Here is a 20437-nt window from a genome sequence, read left to right on the forward strand (position 1 = left end):
CTGTTGACTATTAGCAGCGGATCTCTTCAAGATAAGCTGCCATCAGTGTAGTATGGAGTAGAACGGAGGAGTGTTGAGGAGACTGAGGGGTCTGGAGGAAGACGGAGTGGTCTGGAGGAGGACAAAAGGTTTTGGAGGGAACAGAGAAGGCTGAAGGGACAGAGGAGTCTGGAGTAGAGAGGAGGAGGAGTCTGGAGTAGAGAGGAGGAGGAGTCTGGAGTAGAGAGGAGGAGGAGTCTGGAGTAGAGAGGAGGAGGAGTCTGGAGTAGAGAGGAGGAGGAGTCTGGAGTAGAGAGGAGGAGGAGTCTGGAGTAGAGAGGAGTCTGGAGTAGAGAGGAGGAGGAGTCTGGAGTAGAGAGGAGGAGGAGTCTGGAGTAGAGAGGAGGAGGAGTCTGGAGTAGAGGAGGAGTCTGGAGTGGAGGAGGAGGAGTCTGGAGTGGAGGAGGAGTCTGGAGTGGAGGAGGAGGAGGAGTCTGGAGTGGAGGAGGAGGAGGAGTCTGGAGTGGAGGAGGAGGAGGAGTCTGGAGTGGAGGAGGAGGAGGAGTCTGGAGTGGAGGAGGAGGAGGAGTCTGGAGTGGAGGAGGAGGAGGAGTCTGGAGTGGAGGAGGAGGAGGAGTCTGGAGTGGAGGAGGAGGAGGAGTCTGGAGTGGAGGAGGAGGAGGAGTCTGGAGTGGAGGAGGAGGAGTCTGGAGTAGAGGAGGAGGAGGAGTCTGGAGTAGAGGAGGAGGAGGAGTCTGGAGTAGAGGAGGAGTCTGGAGTAGAGGAGGAGTCTGGAGTAGAGGAGGAGGAGGAGGAGTCTGGAGTAGAGGAGGAGGAGGAGGAGTCTGGAGTAGAGGAGGAGGAGGAGTCTGGAGTAGAGGAGGAAGAGGAGGAGTCTGGAGTAGAGGAGGAGGAGTCTGGAGGAGGAGGAGGAGGAGGAGTCTGGAGGAGGAGGAGGAGGAGGAGTCTGGAGTAGAGGAGGAGGAGGAGGAGTCTGGAGTAGAGGAGGAGGAGGAGGAGGAGTCTGGAGTAGAGGAGGAGTCTGGAGTAGAGGAGGATGAGGAGGAGTCTGGAGTAGAGGAGGAGGAGTCTGGAGTAGAGGAGGAGGAGGAGTCTGGAGTAGAGGAGGAGGAGGAGGAGGAGTCTGGAGTAGGGGAGGAGGAGGAGTCTGGAGTAGAGGAGGAGGAGGAGGAGTCTGGAGTAGAGGAGGAGGAGGAGGAGGAGTCTGGAGTAGAGGAGGAGGAGGAGGAGTCTGGAGTAGAGGAGGAGGAGGAGGAGTCTGGAGTAGAGGAGGAGTCTGGAGTAGAGGAGGAGGAGGAGGAGTCTGGAGTAGAGGAGGAGGAGGAGGAGTCTGGAGTAGAGGAGGAGGAGGAGGAGTCTGGAGTAGAGGAGGAGGAGGAGGAGGAGTCTGGAGTAGAGGAGGAGGAGGAGGAGGAGTCTGGAGTAGAGGAGGAGGAGGAGGAGGAGTCTGGAGTAGAGGAGGAGGAGGAGGAGTCTGGAGTAGAGGAGGAGGAGGAGGAGTCTGGAGTAGAGGAGGAGGAGTCTGGAGTAGAGGAGGAGGAGGAGGAGTCTGGAGTAGAGGAGGAGGAGGAGGAGTCTGGAGTAGAGGAGGAGGAGGAGTCTGGAGTAGAGGAGGAGGAGGAGTCTGGAGTGGAGGAGGAGGAGGAGTCTGGAGTGGAGGAGGAGGAGGAGTCTGGAGTTGAGGAGGAGGAGGAGTCTGGAGTAGAGGAGGAGTCTGGAGTAGAGGAGGAGGAGGAGGAGTCTGGAGTGGAGGAGGAGGAGTCTGGAGTGGAGGAGTCTGGAGTGGAGGAGGAGGAGTCTGGAGTGGAGGAGTCTGGAGTGGAGGAGGAGGAGTCTGGAGTAGGACAGAGGAATGTAGAGGTAACATGATTGTGGAGGATGAAACAGCGTTCTTGAGGTGACAAAAGAGTCTAGGGAAGTCAGAGGAGTCTGAAGTAGAACAGAGGAGACTGGAAGGGACAGAGGAGACTGGAGTGAACAGGGGATACTGGCAGGGCTCTCTCGTATAGAATACAGGAGCACTCAGCCAGCCATATTTGCACGTGGGAGAGTAGGGAGAGATAGCTGTCCGAAGAATGATCATTTGGCCAGCTAATTGGGTGGCCAAGTGTGCAGGTGGGCATGTGAGAGCTACTCGTCGATATAACAGGTTGATTGATGCTCACTGGTACCTGAGGAGGTCCAAAGGCCCCTCTCCCATAAAAGATTATTTAGTATGTGAGGGTTGGGGACAGCTCAGCGGTGTAACTTCTGGGCCCCAGGACTGGTGTCCCTTTTTGTAGAAGGGTCTTTGGGAGTGTGACTGCTACCTTTACGCCCGTTATGCCCCTGGGTTAGCTGTCGGGGCTGATAGACAGGGGATTCATACACAGAGTCATAGAGACGCACCTATAAACATCCTATAAAATACCGGGCGCCCAGAAATCCTGAATATACTGTTCCTGAATCCCCACACATCCAACAAAAGGTATAATTATCAAGCAAAAGTAAGAATAAAAGAATTAGCCCCTCCTGATAGTCTCCGTCTGGCTGGAGCCTCTTGCTAGGTGGGCTGCCATGGTCTCCTGACTGTAGGAATGGACGCGTACACAGATTTAGAACGCTTCATTAAAAGTGTCAGGATTCAGTGATACAATTTCACCTTAATCCGACAAACAATGAATGAATGGGAACATGGCTTAGATCCAAGGCAGCGAGCGCGGGCGTCACACCCGAGAGCTGTCAGCCTCACACCCGTCACATCCAAGATGCCGAGAACTCAGGACGACGTACTAGCAAAATGCTGCAACTGACGGCGGACTGTTCCGCCATATCACAGGATTAAGTGATAAATGTTTGATTGCTGAGGGACCGACCGCTTGGACTCACACAATCCTGACAATAGGGGTCTCCTAGTCCAATGTGTGAATGGGACTGACGCATTCAGCAGATAAAAGTGAACAGCGCCATGATATTTGTTACCTCTTCCCTATTTGCAATAGAGACTTGGATAGGTGATAAATATATTTTAGTGCGACAACTCCTTTAAAGAGGGCCTGTTGCCAGGTCAAAAATGTCTTATTTTTTTTCCCATTGCTCCCCTGAGTATTCTGTTTTTTATTTTTCCTAAATCTGCTGTACGGTTCCGGAGATATGAACCTGTTTGTTAAGCTTTTTACACTCTCTGGGTTCTTTGGGGGCGTGTATTTAATCTGCTTTGCATAATTGAGTCACACCCCCAAGGAAAGACCTTAAAGATTAGCTTAAAATAAAAAAAAGCCCATATCTCTGGAACCCTATGGTGGATTTAGAAGGAACAAAAAGCAGATTACTCAGGAGAGCACAGGGGGGGAATAGGAGAAAATATTGGACACTTTTGAACTGGTGTCCAACCCTCTTTAAAGGGCTATTCTTATCTTGAAAAGTTATTTTTTTATCCACAGGATTGGAGAAAACTTGCTGATCACTGGCAACGACTGCTAGCATCACCATTGATCCTGAAAATGGGGCTCAGAAATGAATAGAAAATAGTGATTGCTGAAAGATAGATATTTCTGGCAGTCTCATATCCCTTTAAGTTTCTTATCATTAGATCCACATTCTGCTGTCATTGGGATCTATAATAGTATTTTTAGTTTTTGCACAAGGAAGTCACTGACGCCTTATTACAGTATGGACATAATTATATGTATGTTCACCACCACCTCTAAATATAGATGTGCCCGGTAAATATGACAATAGCGGGTGTGAATGATAATGGCTAATCATTCCGATAGATTGTAGAAGGATCTGAATGTATCATGAAGTGTCAAAAGCGGCCAGTGTTTCCTAATGTTTTATCCCCGCCACTCCCGTTTTTTTTTTTATCTTCACCATATGGTTCAAAGATATGGGCCTTTTATTTAAATCTAATTTTTATGTTCTTTACAAAGGGGTGTGGCTTCCAGGATCCTCAGGGGCGTGTCTTTAGACTGCTCTACATACCGTTATCACCCTGTGAGCAACGCCCTCTTGTTAAAGACCATAAAAATTAGCGCTACATATAAAAATTTTCATATATCTGGAACCATACGGCGGATTTACAAAACCCCGAAATTCTCAGGAGCAGTTTGAATAAAATAAGAGCAAGGATTAGTAACTTCTAACCTGGTGACAGCTCCACTTTTAAGAGGTTTGTCTTTTTTTGACTGCTACAAGGATTCCAAGAAAATCAGCTCATCATTTATTTTTTTTTGTTTAGGAGAAAGATCGCTTGCTCGCCCTTAGCGCATTGAGTGGAAAAAACTCAGACCAACAGGACGGGAAGGAGGGTTCTTCCAAAAGGGTGAGTAATAAACCTTACATATGAGTGTCATGTCACACGCACCTTGCTCTCTGTTCTATTTCTGCCTTTTTGTTTTGCTTTTTTTAACCCCGACATCTAGTTGTCCTTTATTCTTTGAAGCAGACATGTCAGATCTGCAGAAACCCAAATCTCATCTATCTGATGTGTTTATTTAGCTTTACCTCTCCCCTCCAAATCCCCCCCATCACCCCCAATCCCATCAATGGACCCCCTCCAACTCCTTTCATCTCTCATTGAACTTAAAAAAAAACAAAAACTTTTTTTTTTACTTTTCTCCACTCTCTTGAGACACATTCTCTTGTTTTAAGTAGGAGCTCATTTCAAAGCATGAACCTCACACGTCCATGCGCAAAATAAAAGTGAGTACACCCCCAAGGAATAGTTGTGTTGTGAGTAACCCTTTCCCCGATTGCAAATAATCAAATTCAGATTGACGTGAAAAAAAAAAAATGTAAATCACGAACAATCCAATATGTCGCGCAATTGTGCACAATCGAAGCGCGTCACTGCTCCCTGCTGGCAGATTGAGGAATTACAGTTTCAACTTTTTTTTTTTTTTATTTATATAATTCTTTATTACATATTCAGATTTAATATATCAAATATATATTAAAATTTAACATATAAAATATATAATATATGTAATTAAATATTTCAAAAAAAAAAAAAAAAAAAAAATAAAAAAAAAAATATATATATATATATATATATATATATATATATATATATATATATATATATATATATATATATATATATATACATATATATTTATATATTCTATATTTTTTATTCTAAATTTATATTTAATATATTAAATATAAATATAAGTATAATTTAATGTTTAAATAAAAAAAAAAAAAAATGTGTGTATATATATATATATATATATATATATATATATATATATATATATATATATATATATATATATATATATATATATATATATATATATATAATTTTTTTTTTTTTTAAATTTAAACATTAAATCATACTTATATTTATATTTAATATATTAAATATAAATTTAGAATAAAAAAAATATATATATGTATGTGTATGTGTTACCGTTTACCTAACCTGTCCACTAGGGGCTCCAGAGAACCTCCAGCCTGCCTAGGAGGAGAGGAAATGCGCCATTCGTCCGCCAGTCTGACCGCCCGGTTTCACTTCACGGCAACAGTGAGTGGCGACTTTTTTTTAATGATTTTGTGCATTATATACATATATATGGTATATTTATTTATATATAATACAGTCACCGTATAATAAAAAAAAAAGTTCAGCAACTTTTTAATAAACTTTTTATTTCACGTTTTCACTGTTTTTAAGACCTCCGCTTGCTGTCAGCGAATGGGAACCTATTTTTATTTTTCTTTGTTCTGGAAGCTCAACGTCTGACTGTTGGTTACACTTGTATCCGGTCTAGACATCCATCCTTAGCACATCGCTGATTTTTTGCTGCAGTGTGTCAGGGCAGGAAACATTAGATTGGATGTGCTGGCAAGGTTCCGCGCTGTATAGGATGAGAGCGCTGCCATCTGCTGGCAGCAATGCAGAGTGCAGGTATTTGGGGATACAAGATGTCACCTGTCACCTCCGGTCTTGCAGCGTGCCTGGAGAGCGCCGGCCTGGCTCTACACCTCGCCGTCTCCTCCAGCAGTTCTGGAGGGAAGATCGCCTTAGCCATCAGCCCCAATCTTCAGATCGCCAGGAGCCGCAACCTGCAAGGTGAAGACAGGAGGTCTTGTGGGGGGAGACTTCAGAGCAGCGCTCTTCCCAGGCTGCCCCTGACCTACAGGTAATCCCCCATCACTGCCGTCGGTGCGGGTGTAGAGAGCGCTACTCTGTAGTGACTTTGTTTCTTCCTCCTCCATAGACCCATACCTAAAATAGCGGAGATGGAACGTCAGCTGCTCGAGGCCATGGCAGAAAAAGAGCGCCTCCTGAAGGCCAGGGTGAGTAATGTTATCAGTCATTGTGCAGGAGGAGGAGGTGAGCTGTGACATCACCTATTGTGAGTGGTGGATCCTGTGTTATCTACTGTATATAGAGGTGTTATCAGTCATTGTACAGGAGGAGGAGGTGAGCTGTGACATCACCTATTGTGAATGGTGGATCCTGTGTTATCTACTGTATATAGAGATGTTATCAGCCATTGTACAGGAGGAGGAGGTGAGCTGTGACATCACCTATTGTGAGTGGTGGATCCTGTGTTATCTACTGTATATAGAGGTGTTATCAGTCATTGTACAGGAGGAGGAGGTGAGCTGTGACATCACCTATTGTGAATGGTGGATCCTGTGTTATCTACTGTATATAGAGATGTTATCAGCCATTGTACAGGAGGAGGAGGTGAGCTGTGACATCACCTATTGTGAGTGGTGGATCCTGTGTTATCTACTGTATATAGAGGTGTTATCAGTCATTGTACAGGAGGAGGAGGTGAGCTGTGACATCACCTATTGTGTATGGTGGATCCTGTGTTATCTACTGTATATAGAGGTGTTATCAGTCATTGTACAGGAGGAGGAGGTGAGCTGTGACATCACCTATTGTGAATAGTGGATCCTGTGTTATCTACTGTATATAGAGATGTTATCAGCCATTGTACAGGAGGAGGAGGTGAGCTGTGACATCACCTATTGTGAGTGGTGGATCCTGTGTTATCTACTGTATATAGAGGTGTTATCAGTCATTGTACAGGAGGAGGAAGTGAGCTGTGACATCACCTATTGTGAATGGTGGATCCTGTGTCATATACTGTATATAGAGGTGTTGTCAGCGTACAGGAGGAGGAGGTGAGCTGTGACATCACCTATTGTGAATGGTGGATCCTGTTATCTACTGTATATAGAGGTGTTATCAGTCATTGTACAGGAGGAGGAGGAGGTGAGCTGTGACATCACCTATTGTGAATGGTGGATCCTGTGTTATCTGCTGTATATAGAGGTGTTATCAGCCATTGTACAGGAGGAGGAGGTGAGCTGTGACATCACCTATTGTGAGTGGTGGATCCTGTGTTATCTACTGTATATAGAGGTGTTATCAGTCATTGTACAGGAGGAGGAGGTGAGCTGTGACATCACCTATTGTGTATGGTGGATCCTGTTATCTACTGTATATAGAGGTGTTATCAGTCATTGTACAGGAGGAGGTGAGCTGTGATATAATCTATTGTGAATGGTGGATCCTGTGTCATATACTGTATATAGAGGTGTTGTCAGCGTACAGGAGGAGGAGGTGAGCTGTGACATCACCTATTGTGAATGGTGGATCCTGTGTTATCTACTGTATATAGAGGTGTTATCAGTCATTATACAGGAGGAGGAGGTGAGCTGTGACATCACCTATTGTGAATGATGGATCCTGTGTTATCTACTGTATATAGAGGTATCAGTCATTGTACAGGAGGAGGTGAGCTGTGACATCACCTATTGTGAATGGTGGTTCCTGTGTTATCTACTGTATATAGAGGTGGTATCAGTCATTGTACAGGAGGAGGAGGTGAGCTGTGATATCACCTATTGTGAATGGTGGTTCCTGTGTTTTCTACTGTATATAGAGGTGTTATCAGTCATTGTACAGGAGGAGGAGGTGAGCTGTGATATCACCTATTGTGAATGGTGGTTCCTGTGTTTTCTACTGTATATAGAGGTGGTATCAGTCATTGTACAGGAGGAGGAGGTGAGCTGTGATATCACCTATTGTGAATGGTGGTTCCTGTGTTTTCTACTGTGTATAGAGGTGTTATCAGTCATTGTACAGGAGGAGGAGGTGAGCTGTGACATCACCTATTGTGAATGGTGGATCCTGTTATCTACTGTATATAGAGGTGTTATCAGTCATTGTACAGGAGGAGGAGGAGGTGAGCTGTGACATCACCTATTGTGAATGGTGGATCCTGTGTTATCTGCTGTATATAGAGGCATTATCAGTCATTGTACAGGAGGAGGTGAGCTGTGACATCACCTATTGTGAATGGTGGATCCTGTTATCTACTGTATATAGAGGTGTTATCAGTCATTGTACAGGAGGAGGAGGAGGTGAGCTGTGACATCACCTATTGTGAATGGTGGATCCTGTGTTATCTGCTGTATATAGAGGCATTATCAGTCATTGTACAGGAGGAGGTGAGCTGTGACATCACCTATTGTGAATGGTGGATCCTGTTATCTACTGTATATAGAGGTGTTATCAGTCATTGTACAGGAGGAGGAGGAGGTGAGCTGTGACATCATCTATTGTGAATGGTGGATCCTGTGTTGTCTACTGTATATAGAGGTGTTATCAGTCATTGTACAGGAGGAGGAGATGAGCTGTGGCATCACCTATTGTGAATGGTGGATCCTGTGTTATCTACTGTATATAGAGGTGTTATCAGTCATTGTACAGGAGGAGGAGGTGAGCTGTGATATCGCCTATTGTGAATGGTGGATCCTGTTATCTACTGTATATAGAGGTGTTATCAGTCATTGTACAGGAGGAGGTGAGCTGTGATATAATCTATTGTGAATGGTGGATCCTGTGTCATATACTGTATATAGAGGTGTTGTCAGCGTACAGGAGGAGGAAGTGAGCTGTGACATCATCTATTGTGAATGGTGGATCCTGTTATCTACTGTATATAGAGGTGTTATCAGTCATTGTACAGGAGGAGGAGGAGGTGAGCTGTGACATCACCTATTGTGAATGGTGGATCCTGTGTTATCTACTGTATATAGAGGTGTTATCAGTCATTGCACAGGAAGAGGAGGTGAGCTGTGACATCACCTATTGTGAATGGTGGATCCTGTGTTATCTACTGTATATAGAGGTGTTATCAGTCATTGTACAGGAGGAGGTGAGCTGTGACATCATCTATTGTGAATGGTGGATCGTGTTATCTACTGTATATAGAGGTGTTATCAGTCATTGTACAGGAGGAGGAGATGAGCTGTGACATCACCTATTGTGAATGATGGATCCTGTGTTATCTACTGTATATAGAGGTGGTATCAGTCATTGTACAGGAGGAGGAGGTGAGCTGTGACATCACCTATTGTGTATGGTGGATCCTGTGTTATCTACTGTACATAGAGGTGGTATCAGTCATTGTACAGGAGGAGGAGGAGGTGAGCTGTGACATCACCTATTGTGAATGGTGGATCCTGTGTTATCTACTGTATATAGAGGTGTTATCAGTCATTGTACAGGAGGAGGAGGAGGTGAGCTGTGACATCACCTATTGTGAATGGTGGATCCTGCGTTATCTACTGTATATAGAGGTGTTATCAGTCATTGCACAGGAAGAGGAGGTGAGCTGTGACATCACCTATTGTGAATGATGGATCCTGTGTTATCTACTGTATATAGAGGTGGTATCAGTCATTGTACAGGAGGAGGAGGTGAACTGTGACATCACCTATTGTGTATGGTGGATCCTGTGTTATCTACTGTACATAGAGGTGGTATCAGTCATTGTACAGGAGGAGGAGGTGAGCTGTGACATCACCTATTGTGAATGGTGGATCCTGTGTTATCTACTGTATATAGAGGTGGTATCAGTCATTGTACAGGAGGAGGAGGTGAGCTGTGACATCACCTATTGTGAATGGTGGATCCTGTGTTATCTACTGTATATAGAGGTGGTATCAGTCATTGTACAGGAGGAGGAGATGAGCTGTGGCATCACCTATTGTGAATGGTGGATCCTGTGTTATCTACTGTATATAGAGGTGGTATCAGTCATTGTACAGGAGGAGGAGGTGAGCTGTGATATCACCTATTGTGAATGGTGGTTCCTGTGTTATCTACTGTATATAGAGGTGGTATCAGTCATTGTACAGGAGGAGGAGGTGAGCTGTGATATCACCTATTGTGAATGGTGGTTCCTGTGTTATCTACTGTATATAGAGGTGTTATCAGTCATTGTACAGGAGAAGGAGGAGGTGAGCTGTGACATCACCTATTGTGAATGGTGGTTCCTGTGTTATCTACTGTATATAGAGGTGTTATCAGTCATTGTACAGGAGGAGGAGGAGGTGAGCTGTGACATCATCTATTGTGAATGGTGGATCCTGTGTTGTCTACTGTATATAGAGGTGTTATCAGTCATTGTACAGGAGGAGGAGATGAGCTGTGGCATCACCTATTGTGAATGGTGGATCCTGTGTTATCTACTGTATATAGAGGTGTTATCAGTCATTGTACAGGAGGAGGAGGTGAGCTGTGACATCACCTATTGTGTATGGTGGATCCTGTGTTATCTACTGTATATAGAGGTGTTATCAGTCATTGTACAGGAGGAGGAGGTGAGCTGTGACATCACCTATTGTGAATGGTGGATCCTGTGTTATCTACTGTATATAGAGGTGGTATCAGTCATTGTACAGGAGGAGGAGGTGAGCTGTGATATCACCTATTGTGAATGGTGGTTCCTGTGTTATCTACTGTATATAGAGGTGGTATCAGTCATTGTACAGGAGGAGGAGGTGAGCTGTGATATCACCTATTGTGAATGGTGGTTCCTGTGTTATCTACTGTATATAGAGGTGTTATCAGTCATTGTACAGGAGAAGGAGGAGGTGAGCTGTGACATCACCTATTGTGAATGGTGGTTCCTGTGTTATCTACTGTATATAGAGGTGTTATCAGTCATTGTACAGGAGGAGGAGGAGGTGAGCTGTGACATCATCTATTGTGAATGGTGGATCCTGTGTTGTCTACTGTATATAGAGGTGTTATCAGTCATTGTAATCTTGTCTGTGATGATAATAAAACCTCTATAACGTTATCTGTACAGATCAGGAAATGTGATTCTAGTCTTGCGTCCGGTGTGAAAATTGCAAGATTTCTGTATGAGAAATTTTTGAAAAAAAAAAAAAAAGAAAATGACAGAGTAGAAGCCGGGCCATTTCCTGATGATACGGTCCCTGTGAACATGTGTCGGTGATAAGTAAGGCTTCCCACCCTCCTGCACTTCTCCCCGTCCATTGAGCCGTGCGCGGGGCTGAGCTTCTGCGCTGCCGGCTGACCTCGCCGTCACATGACCGTCACACATGAGCTTCTGCTTTTTGGAGGCGAGCCTGGGGCACAAGGTCTGCGCTCAGTGAGTCAGACGGCAGGAGCGGCACCGGACACGGGTATGGACTGGTGTGTGTGTGTGTGTGTGTGCCCGGGCACTGTGTGTATGTGTGCACTATATGAGCCCTTATATACTAATCTATAGGTGACAGATCGTTTTCGGCAGACTCTCCCATTATATCGGCCTCCCTGCTGCTCCCTGACAAGCCGGGTCTCAACCTGAACTGGCAAACAAGTTTTTCATGTTTGCTCCGATTCTTTGCATACAGGGCAGGTGAGGAGCCGAGAATACAAAGAGCGTTTCCCGTAAAATATAGACAAAAAATCCAGTAACTCTGCGCCCTCGACTCGTCCTCCTTGTTAGACCCTGCACCCATCGCTTTCTTTAGTTACACCTGTGTTTGAAAACCCCCCAAATTAACAATTGGGCTTGCAAGATATACCTAGGATCCTATGTGTATGGGGGTGGATTATAGTTAAAGGGGATGTGACCTAAATGTTCACCTACATCTCTCCAGAAACAAGGGCAGGGGATTTACTCCTACTGGCCCTTTAAGAATTTTTTGTTCATCTTTCCTGTCCACCCTGATTTTACATTTATGCCCTATACAGTAGGTGGGTGATCGGATCTCCTTTATATGAGATCTGTCACCAGGTCATGAGTGTCCAATTTTTGCTCTTATATTATTCACGCTGTTCCCTTCAGTATTCCATTTAAAAAAAAAAAAAAAAAAAATCACCATAAGGGTCCAGAGATATGTCATTTTTGTTTAGCGATATTTTTATACTTTTTTATTACTAAGGAGGCGTGGCTAACAGAGTAATTATGCAGAACAGCCTTAAGACACGCCCCTGAGGATCCATCGAGCCACACCTCCTTGTAAAGAGCATAAAAATTAGCACTAAATTAAAAGGATTAAAAAAAATAATAATAATTTCCCAATCTGGAGATAGGTTTAGGTCCCAGCGTTTATGGCATATCCCATAACGTCAAGTATTCCAGTTTACAAAAAAAATAATCTGGATAGGGGATAATTTTTAGACACGTGTGGTTCCATCCTTACTGGTCACCAGAATTGGGCGTTTGCTCGCACAGGTGTTCTGGACTTGCATCATATCAGTACCGGACAAGTCTCCGAGCTTTCGTTTAGACCGCTCGGTCCGAGGAAAAGATCTGAAATGTGAACAGTCCCATAGATTCGATAAAAAAATGGTCCAAAAATGGAGACGTGTCAATTTTTGATCTGATTTGAAGATCAAGTGATGAGGTCCATGTATCACCCTGGAGTGCGGTCCGTTTTTTTTTACTGATTAAAGGGAAGGAGAGACTTGGAACTTTTTTTTTTGCGTATAAGAAAAAGAGAGTCTGAGACAAGGAGGATCGTGAATTTATAAGGACGATGCCTTGTGCTATCCGGCTTGGAGGAGCCATTGTTTTTATAGGGTGGAGCTGAGAATGGAGCCATTGTTTCCGTAAGGAGATGGAGGCCAAGTGTGACTTCATGCTCTTCGGTGGTTCACAATGTACGGCCTGTCTCGGTGTAGACACCTGCGCTCTCCTCGTGTCCTCGCATGATTCGCGCCTTGCATTACTTTGTTGCACCAGTAGGAGGCGATGTAAACTATTGCCAGATCTCCATTGCCTTTTGCTTTGCCCCAGGAGGAGAAGAGAGCGGCCAAAGAAATGACAAAGCGTCTGGAAGCGGAGCAAAACCACGTGAAGGAAGAAGCTGCTGTCTCCAATCCCCCCGTAGTACAGACAGTCGTTCCCGAGACCCCCACAGAGCCAGTAAGTCGACGCAACTTCAAGAAATCTCACCCTTTCTCTAAAATGTTACCCAACTTTGCAAATTTTACTCCGGTCACATCCTAAGCTGCATCCAGAGTTCTGCTGAAATCCTGTGTCCTTCTCTTTCGCAGCCGCCTCTGGACCTCAGGTCGTATCTGGAAGCATCGGGGCACAGCGTGGAGACCTGCGCGCAAGTGCGGGTGAGTGCCGCGTGCTGCAAGGGGTACCTGGTGAAGATGGGCGGCCGGATAAAGACGTGGAAGAAGCGCTGGTTCGTGTTTGATAGGCAGAAGAGACGGCTGGCGTACTATGCAGGTACCACGGGGTTGTCCCCATCTAGACAGATGGCGCCACAGTGTATTATGGGGGATGTAGGTGACGTGTGCGGACGTAATGACCTGTGTGATGGTTCTGCAGACAAAGAAGAGCAGAAGCTGAAGGGGGTGATCTATTTCCAGGCTATAGAGGAGGTGTATTATGACCACTTGCGCAGTGCCTTTAAGGTAAGTAATGTGTCCCCTCCATATAGTGTCCACCACGGGTGTCCCCCCATATAGTGTAAGCCACAGTTTCCCTTCCATATAGTGTAAGCCACGGTGTCCGCTCCATATAGTGTAAGCCACGGTGTCCCCTCCATATAGTATAAGCCACGGTGTCCCTTCCATATCGTGTAAGCCATGGTGTCCCTTCCATATAGTGTAAGCCACGGTGTCTCCTCCATATAGTGTAAGCCATGGTGTCCCTTGCATATAGTGTCATTCACGGTTTCCCCTCCATATAGCGTCAGCCTCGGTGTCCTTTCCATATAGTGTAAGCCACGGTGTCCCCTCCATACAGTATAGTGTCAGCCACGGTGTCCCCTCCATATAGTGTCAGCCACAGTTTCCCCTCCATATAGTGTCAGCCACTGTGTCCCCTCCATACAGTGTCAGCCACTGTGTCCCCTCCATACAGTGTCAGCCACTGTGTCCCTTCCATATAGTGTCAGTCACGTTGACCCTCTATTTATTGTCAGCCACGATGTCCCTTCCATACAGTGTAAGCCACGGTGTCCCTTCCATATAGTGTCAGTCACGTTGACCCTCCATTTATTGTCAGCCACGATGTCCCTTCCATACAGTGTCAGCCACTGTGTCCCTTCCATATAGTGTCAGTCACGTTGACCCTCCATTTATTGTCAGCCACGATGTCCCTTCCATATAGTGTAAGCCACGGTGTCCCCTCTATATAGTGTCAGCCATGGTGTCCCCTCCGTATTCATATAGTGTCAGCCACAGTGTCCCCTCCATATAGTGTCAGCCACAGTGTCCCCTCCATATAGTGTCAGCCATGGTGTCCCCGCCATATAATGTAAGCCGCGGTGTGCTCACCATATAGTGTCAGCTACAGTGTCACCTCCCTGTAGTATCACTTCCATATAGTGTCAGTCACTGTGCCCCCTCCACATAGTGTCAGCCAAGGTGTCACCTCCACATAGTGTCAGCCATAATGCCTCCTTTACATAGTGTCAGCCACAGTATCCCCTCAATATAGTGTCAGCTATGGTGTCCCCTCTATATAGTGTCAGCCACGGTGTCCCCTCTATATAGTGTCAGCTACGGTGTCCCCTCTATATAGTGTCAGCTATGGTGTCCCCTCCATATAGTGTAAGCCACAGTGTCCCCTCCATATAGTGTAAGCCACGATGTCCCCTCTATATAGTGTCAGCCACGGTGTCCCCTCCATATAGTGTAAGCCACGGTGTCTTCTCCATAGAGTGTCAGTCACGGTGTCCCCTCCGTATCCATATAGTGTAAGCCACAGTGTCCCCTCCATAGTTACATCCATAGTTTCATTCTTCTTAAGGTTGAAGGTAGACATAAGCCCAACAAGTTTAATTTAATTAGAAGACACAAAAAAGCACAGTGAGGTCAAAAATACTCTACTAATACTTATACTATACTAATATACTATACTAAGTTTAATTTAATTAGTTGTTTCAAATGAGGACAAAAACCCCATGAAGCAGATTCTACTTGCTCCACATTAGTAGTGTTCCTTAAATAGAGTACCAGTATCGCTGTCCACTCTGTAGACTGCCAGTCAGAGTATTCCTTGCATAGAGTCCCCTTATAGTGTCATTCCATGGAGTGCCAGTAACCGTGTCCCCTTCATAGTGTTAGTCATAGTGTCCCCTTCATCGAGTCTCAATTATAGTGTCTCCTCCATAGAATGCCAATCATAGTGTCCTCTCCATAGAGTGCAAGTCATAATGTCCCCTTCGTAGAGTGCAAATCGTGGTGTCCCCTTCGTAGAGTGCCAATCGTGGTGTCTCCTTCGTAGAGTGCCAATCGTGGTGTCCCCTTCGTAGAGTGCCAATCGTGGTGTCCCCTTCGTAGAGTGCCAATCGTGGTGTCCCCTTCGTAGAGTGCCAATCGTGGTGTCCCCTTCGTAGAGTGCCAATCGTGGTGTCCCCTTCGTAGAGTGCCAATCGTGGTGTCCCCTTCGTAGAGTGCCAATCGTGGTGTCCCCTTCGTAGAGTGCCAATCGTGGTGTCCCCTTCGTAGAGTGCCAATCGTGGTGTCCCCTTCGTAGAGTGCCAATCGTGGTGTCCCCTTCGTAGAGTGCCAATCGTGGTGTCCCCTTCGTAGAGTGCCAATCGTGGTGTCCCCTTCGTAGAGTGCCAATCGTGGTGTCCCCTTCGTAGAGTGCCAATCGTGGTGTCCCCTTCGTAGAGTGCCAATCGTGGTGTCCCCTTCGTAGAGTGCCAATCGTGGTGTCCCCTTCGTAGAGTGCCAATCGTGGTGTCCCCTTCGTAGAGTGCCAATCGTGGTGTCCCCTTCGTAGAGTGCCAATCGTGGTGTCCCCTTCGTAGAGTGCCAATCGTGGTGTCCCCTTCGTAGAGTGCCAATCGTGGTGTCCCCTTCGTAGAGTGCCAATCGTGGTGTCCCCTTCGTAGAGTGCCAATCGTGGTGTCCCCTTCGTAGAGTGCCAATCGTGGTGTCCCCTTCGTAGAGTGCCAATCGTGGTGTCCCCTTCGTAGAGTGCCAATCGTGGTGTCCCCTTCGTAGAGTGCCAATCGTGGTGTCCCCTTCGTAGAGTGCCAATCGTGGTGTCCCCTTCGTAGAGTGCCAATCGTGGTGTCCCCTTCGTAGAGTGCCAATCGTGGTGTCCCCTTCGTAGAGTGCCAATCGTGGTGTCCCCTTCGTAGAGTGCCAATCGTGGTGTCCCCTTCGTAGAGTGCCAATCGTGGTGTCCCCTTCGTAGAGTGCCAATCGTGGTGTCCCCTTCGTAGAGTGCCAATCGTGGTGTCCCCTTCGTAGAGTGCCAATCGTGGTGTCCCCTTCGTAGAGTGCCAATCGTGGTGTCCCCTTCGTAGAGTGCCAATCGTGGTGTCCCCTTCGTAGAGTGCCAATCGTGGTGTCCCCTTCGTAGAGTGCCAATCGTGGTGTCCCCTTCGTAGAGTGCCAATCGTGGTGTCCCCTTCGTAGAGTGCCAATCGTGGTGTCCCCTTCGTAGAGTGCCAATCGTGGTGTCCCCTTCGTAGAGTGCCAATCGTGGTGTCCCCTTTCGTAGAGTGCCAATCGTGGTGTCCTCTTTGGTGTACCGGTAACAGTGTTCCCTTCATAGAGTGCCTATGATGTGTCCCTATTACAGCATTTCATTGATCAAGTACTGTTTATATTTTGACTTTATCAGAGCCCACACCCCAAGTTGACATTTTGTTTGAAGACCTTTGAACGCTTGTTTTGTATGGTGGCCCCAACCCCAGAGGCCATGAGGATATGGATGGACGTGATGGTCACGGCAGCTGAGGAGAACTCAAGGTACTGAGAACTTTTTGGGACTTGAGCCAAAGGAGAAAAGGAAGACAAGGACATGAAGCACAGACTTTTAATATAAAGAAGGAACTAGTGAGAGAAATATTACTGAAGCAAAAGACTGAAACTGACTCCGGCATATGGCCGGGGTATGGGAGGTTTTACCGGCCATTCCCTGGCCGTTTGTGTATATACGTCCATACGTTCGTCTGCTCGTTTTTTCCTGTGAACTTGTTTATGACTGATTCTGGATGTAATATATTATGGTACTGAAAGCTTCCAGGGCCTGCTGGGCATTCGTGTTTGTCGGCGACCATTTCGAGAACGGAGAAAAAAAAAAGGTACAAATCCCTAAGAACCTGAGGTTCAAAATGGCTGCCCTGAATCTTTAGTGATCTTCTTGAAGATGGCAAAGAACTGATGGAAATAACCCTAAGGATTTGGATTCTGGAGATGTTTTCAGCCTGGCCTTGTGATACTAAGTTCAGATTTCCAAGCCATGAAGGACCACATGTATATGCTTGGGCATTTCCTCAAAATTTGGGACGTATAAGGCCCCAAAACGGCCTCTCTCATGGATGTTATTTTGTTTTGATTTGGACAGATTCGCTCAAATTCAGAGACAGATTCATCTCAGTCCAAACTAATTTGGTCCACGAGCGGAGGATAGGGGCGAAAAAAAATAACCCCAGTCATCTGCCCTGACTCCTTTCTAAGGCCAATCTGAGACGTCATGAAACGCATCATTCCTCAATGTGACTGCATGGGACCTCGAATTAGCTTCAACATGGGACTGGAGTGCCGAAAAAGCGTAAGATCAGCCCCGAGGACCGTTGTGCTACCCAGAATGCATCATTTTTTTAAAAATTTTAACCACTTCCTTGCCTTGATACAAATTTTGCTGGATGCCTCATAAATCGATTCACTCCGCCTTACTAATAACTTACCGATGGCTCTGGATTGTGTATGGACAGAACTGAAGCGGGATCATATACATGTTTGTAAGAGGCCTATCTTATCATGTAGCACTCTGGGGTCGCCTATATCAGAGGTCCCCAACTCCAGTCCTCAAGGCCCACCAACAGGTCATGTTTTCAGGATTTCCTTTGCATTGCACAGGTGATGCAATTATTACCTGGGCAAGACTAAGGAAATCCTGAAAACATGACATGTTGGTGGGCCTTGAGGACTGGAGTTGGGGACCCCTGGCCTATATGACAGGACCCCGTAACAAAAAAATGTTCCACATTGCATTTTTAATTTTGCTGCTAAAAACATTTACAAATAAAGTTTGTCAATAGGCGCTCAGATTGCCTTGTTGCCAATGGCAACCCTTCAGGATTCCTGTTCTAAACTGCGCTAGGAAAATTAAACACTGTTTCTGATTGGTTGTTAAAGCCAATCATGTTCACCTGTCACTGAATTAAACTGTTAAACTGGAAACTGGTCGCCATTTGATTTGCCCATAGCAACCAATCACAGCACAGCTTTCATTTCTTAAACTACTTTGTTGAAATAATAGCTGCGTTGTGATTTGTTGCTATGGGTGACAAAGGCATTTCTTATAGACCGTTTTAGACAGGCGGGTAGCATGATGACAATATGGTCGTTTAATATTCCTCAGTCACTAAAAGAGGCCATTTTGTGTACTCTATCAAGGTCACAAAATGGCTGCCTTGCAAACCACTTTAAATTGCCAATATTACTCATATTGTCTCAGAAATGTTTCTTAGTTCTTGGTAACAAAATGGCCGCCTTTCTAGTAGGCCTCAGGACTTTTTTTTTTGTGACCGATGTAAATTAATCAGATCACTGTATATATTTGCATGTTTTTGAGACGCATACCGTGAGGCTTTGCCCCCCTCGTACCAGGGGGCCCAGATAGTGGAGCATGGACATCTATGGGCTCCATTTTGTGACCAGTCAAATGCCCACTTTCCCCTCTTTGCCTGATTTTATTTTATTTTTTGTGTGTTTTTTGCGCACAATCTTTTTGATACGTGCGCCATTGTGTAGGATTGTAGGCTTGTGTAATATTCTGTATACTTAGGGGAACATCTGGTGAAAAGGTTGTTACTACTATTGTTCCAAACATTATGTTTATTATATTTATTTTACTCCTTAATAAAAAAAATATGTTAAATTGTTTGAAGAAGCGCGGAGATGTCTTTTGTAATTGATACCAGGGCTGACTCCGAGTCACCGGAATAGTGGGCATGTTCTCTGCTCACGCATTTCGGTTTGTCTACACTCTTTTAGACTTTGCTGGACTCTCTTTTTGTGGTGGGTTGAGGTCTGACATCTTCGGTTCTTTCTTGCTCCTAAAAATACTCGAACATAGTATTCGAGCATGCCCAAGATACTTGGACAACACCCGAGCATGCTCGGATAAGACGTTATCTGAGCAGGTTTGCTCATCACTACTAATAAACATATACAGTATATGCTAGACAACTCTCCACTCCTTTTATTTATTTCTAGATTGCCTGTCTATGCTAAGGTGTTCTTCACTGTTGTCTTCCAGTTTCCGATCTGGCTTATAATCCGTCCTTAATTCTTGTCTGCTGCCTGCTCTGACTGTTCAGTAGTCTTGATTGATAGAACGCTGGCTGCCTTGACCTTAGCTCGCCTGACCGTGCTCCTCATATTTTGTCTTGGCCTTACATCACAGATTCTACTATTAGATTGTTTTCAAGTTTCCAACCCTGCTTATAACCAGACCTTGATTCTTGTCTGCCACCTTTCAGTAGTCTTCACTGATAGAACGTTGCCTGCCTTGACCTCAGCTTATCTGACCATGCTTCATACATCTTGTCTTGGCCTTACGTTTCAGATTCTTCTGTCAGTTTGTCATTAAATTTCTGACCTGGCTTATAGCCTGACCATGATTTTTGTCTGAAGCCTATCCTAATCTATTGATAGAAATCTGCCTATCTTGACCTCAGCTTGTCTGACTGTGCTCCTCATATCTTATCTTGGCCTCACGTTTCAGATTCTTCTGTCAGTTTGTCTTTAAATTTCTGACCTGGCTTATAACCTGACCTTGATTTTTATCTGCCACCTATCCTGACCTATCACTAGACTTCGGGGAAGAAGGAAGGGAGTTTCCAGCACGTCCATCCAGTTTAAGTAAAATTTCAATTTTATTTGAACATTTTAAAAAACAATTTTAAAAAAAAAGAGAGAAAGAGACTCTCTGCCTGATGCATTTCTGGCGCACCACGGCGCCCTTAGTCATAGGATTCTACTGTCAGCTTGTCTTTAAGTTTCTTACCCGGTTTATAACCTGACCTTGATTTTTGTCTGAAGCCTATCCTGATCTATTGATAGAAATCTGCCTACCTTGACCTCAGCTTGTCTGACTGTGCTCCTCAAATCTTGTCTTGGCCTTGTGTCTCAGATTCTACTGTCAGCTTGTCTTTAAGTTTCTTACCCGGTTTATAACCTGATCTTGAT

The 20437-nt window shown here is 45.3% G+C and overlaps 1 protein-coding gene across 5 annotated transcripts in view; it reads left to right on the plus strand.

Moving 5' to 3' along the window:
- PHLDB3 (pleckstrin homology like domain family B member 3) overlaps window positions 1-18032 on the plus strand; it is a 48887-nt gene extending 30855 nt beyond the window's left edge. For 3 of the 5 annotated variants that reach the window (XM_069741521.1, XM_069741520.1, XM_069741519.1), the window contains 9 exons: window positions 4220-4303; window positions 4636-4683; window positions 5419-5509; window positions 5939-6128; window positions 6207-6285; window positions 13053-13181; window positions 13313-13496; window positions 13599-13684; window positions 16860-18032. In XM_069741521.1, the coding sequence (XP_069597622.1) occupies window positions 4220-4303; window positions 4636-4683; window positions 5419-5509; window positions 5939-6128; window positions 6207-6285; window positions 13053-13181; window positions 13313-13496; window positions 13599-13684; window positions 16860-16994 (1026 nt within the window). In that variant the 3' untranslated portion in view covers window positions 16995-18032. The remainder of the gene's footprint in view (window positions 1-4219; window positions 4304-4635; window positions 4684-5418; window positions 5510-5938; window positions 6129-6206; window positions 6286-13052; window positions 13182-13312; window positions 13497-13598; window positions 13685-16859) is intronic. The other 2 variants (XM_069741523.1, XM_069741522.1) reach the window with 1 other exon arrangement.
- Window positions 18033-20437: the final 2405 nt, after the last annotated feature.

This window comes from Ranitomeya imitator, chromosome 10 (assembly GCF_032444005.1).
Source record: "Ranitomeya imitator isolate aRanImi1 chromosome 10, aRanImi1.pri, whole genome shotgun sequence".
Lineage (NCBI taxonomy): Eukaryota > Metazoa > Chordata > Amphibia > Anura > Dendrobatidae > Ranitomeya > Ranitomeya imitator.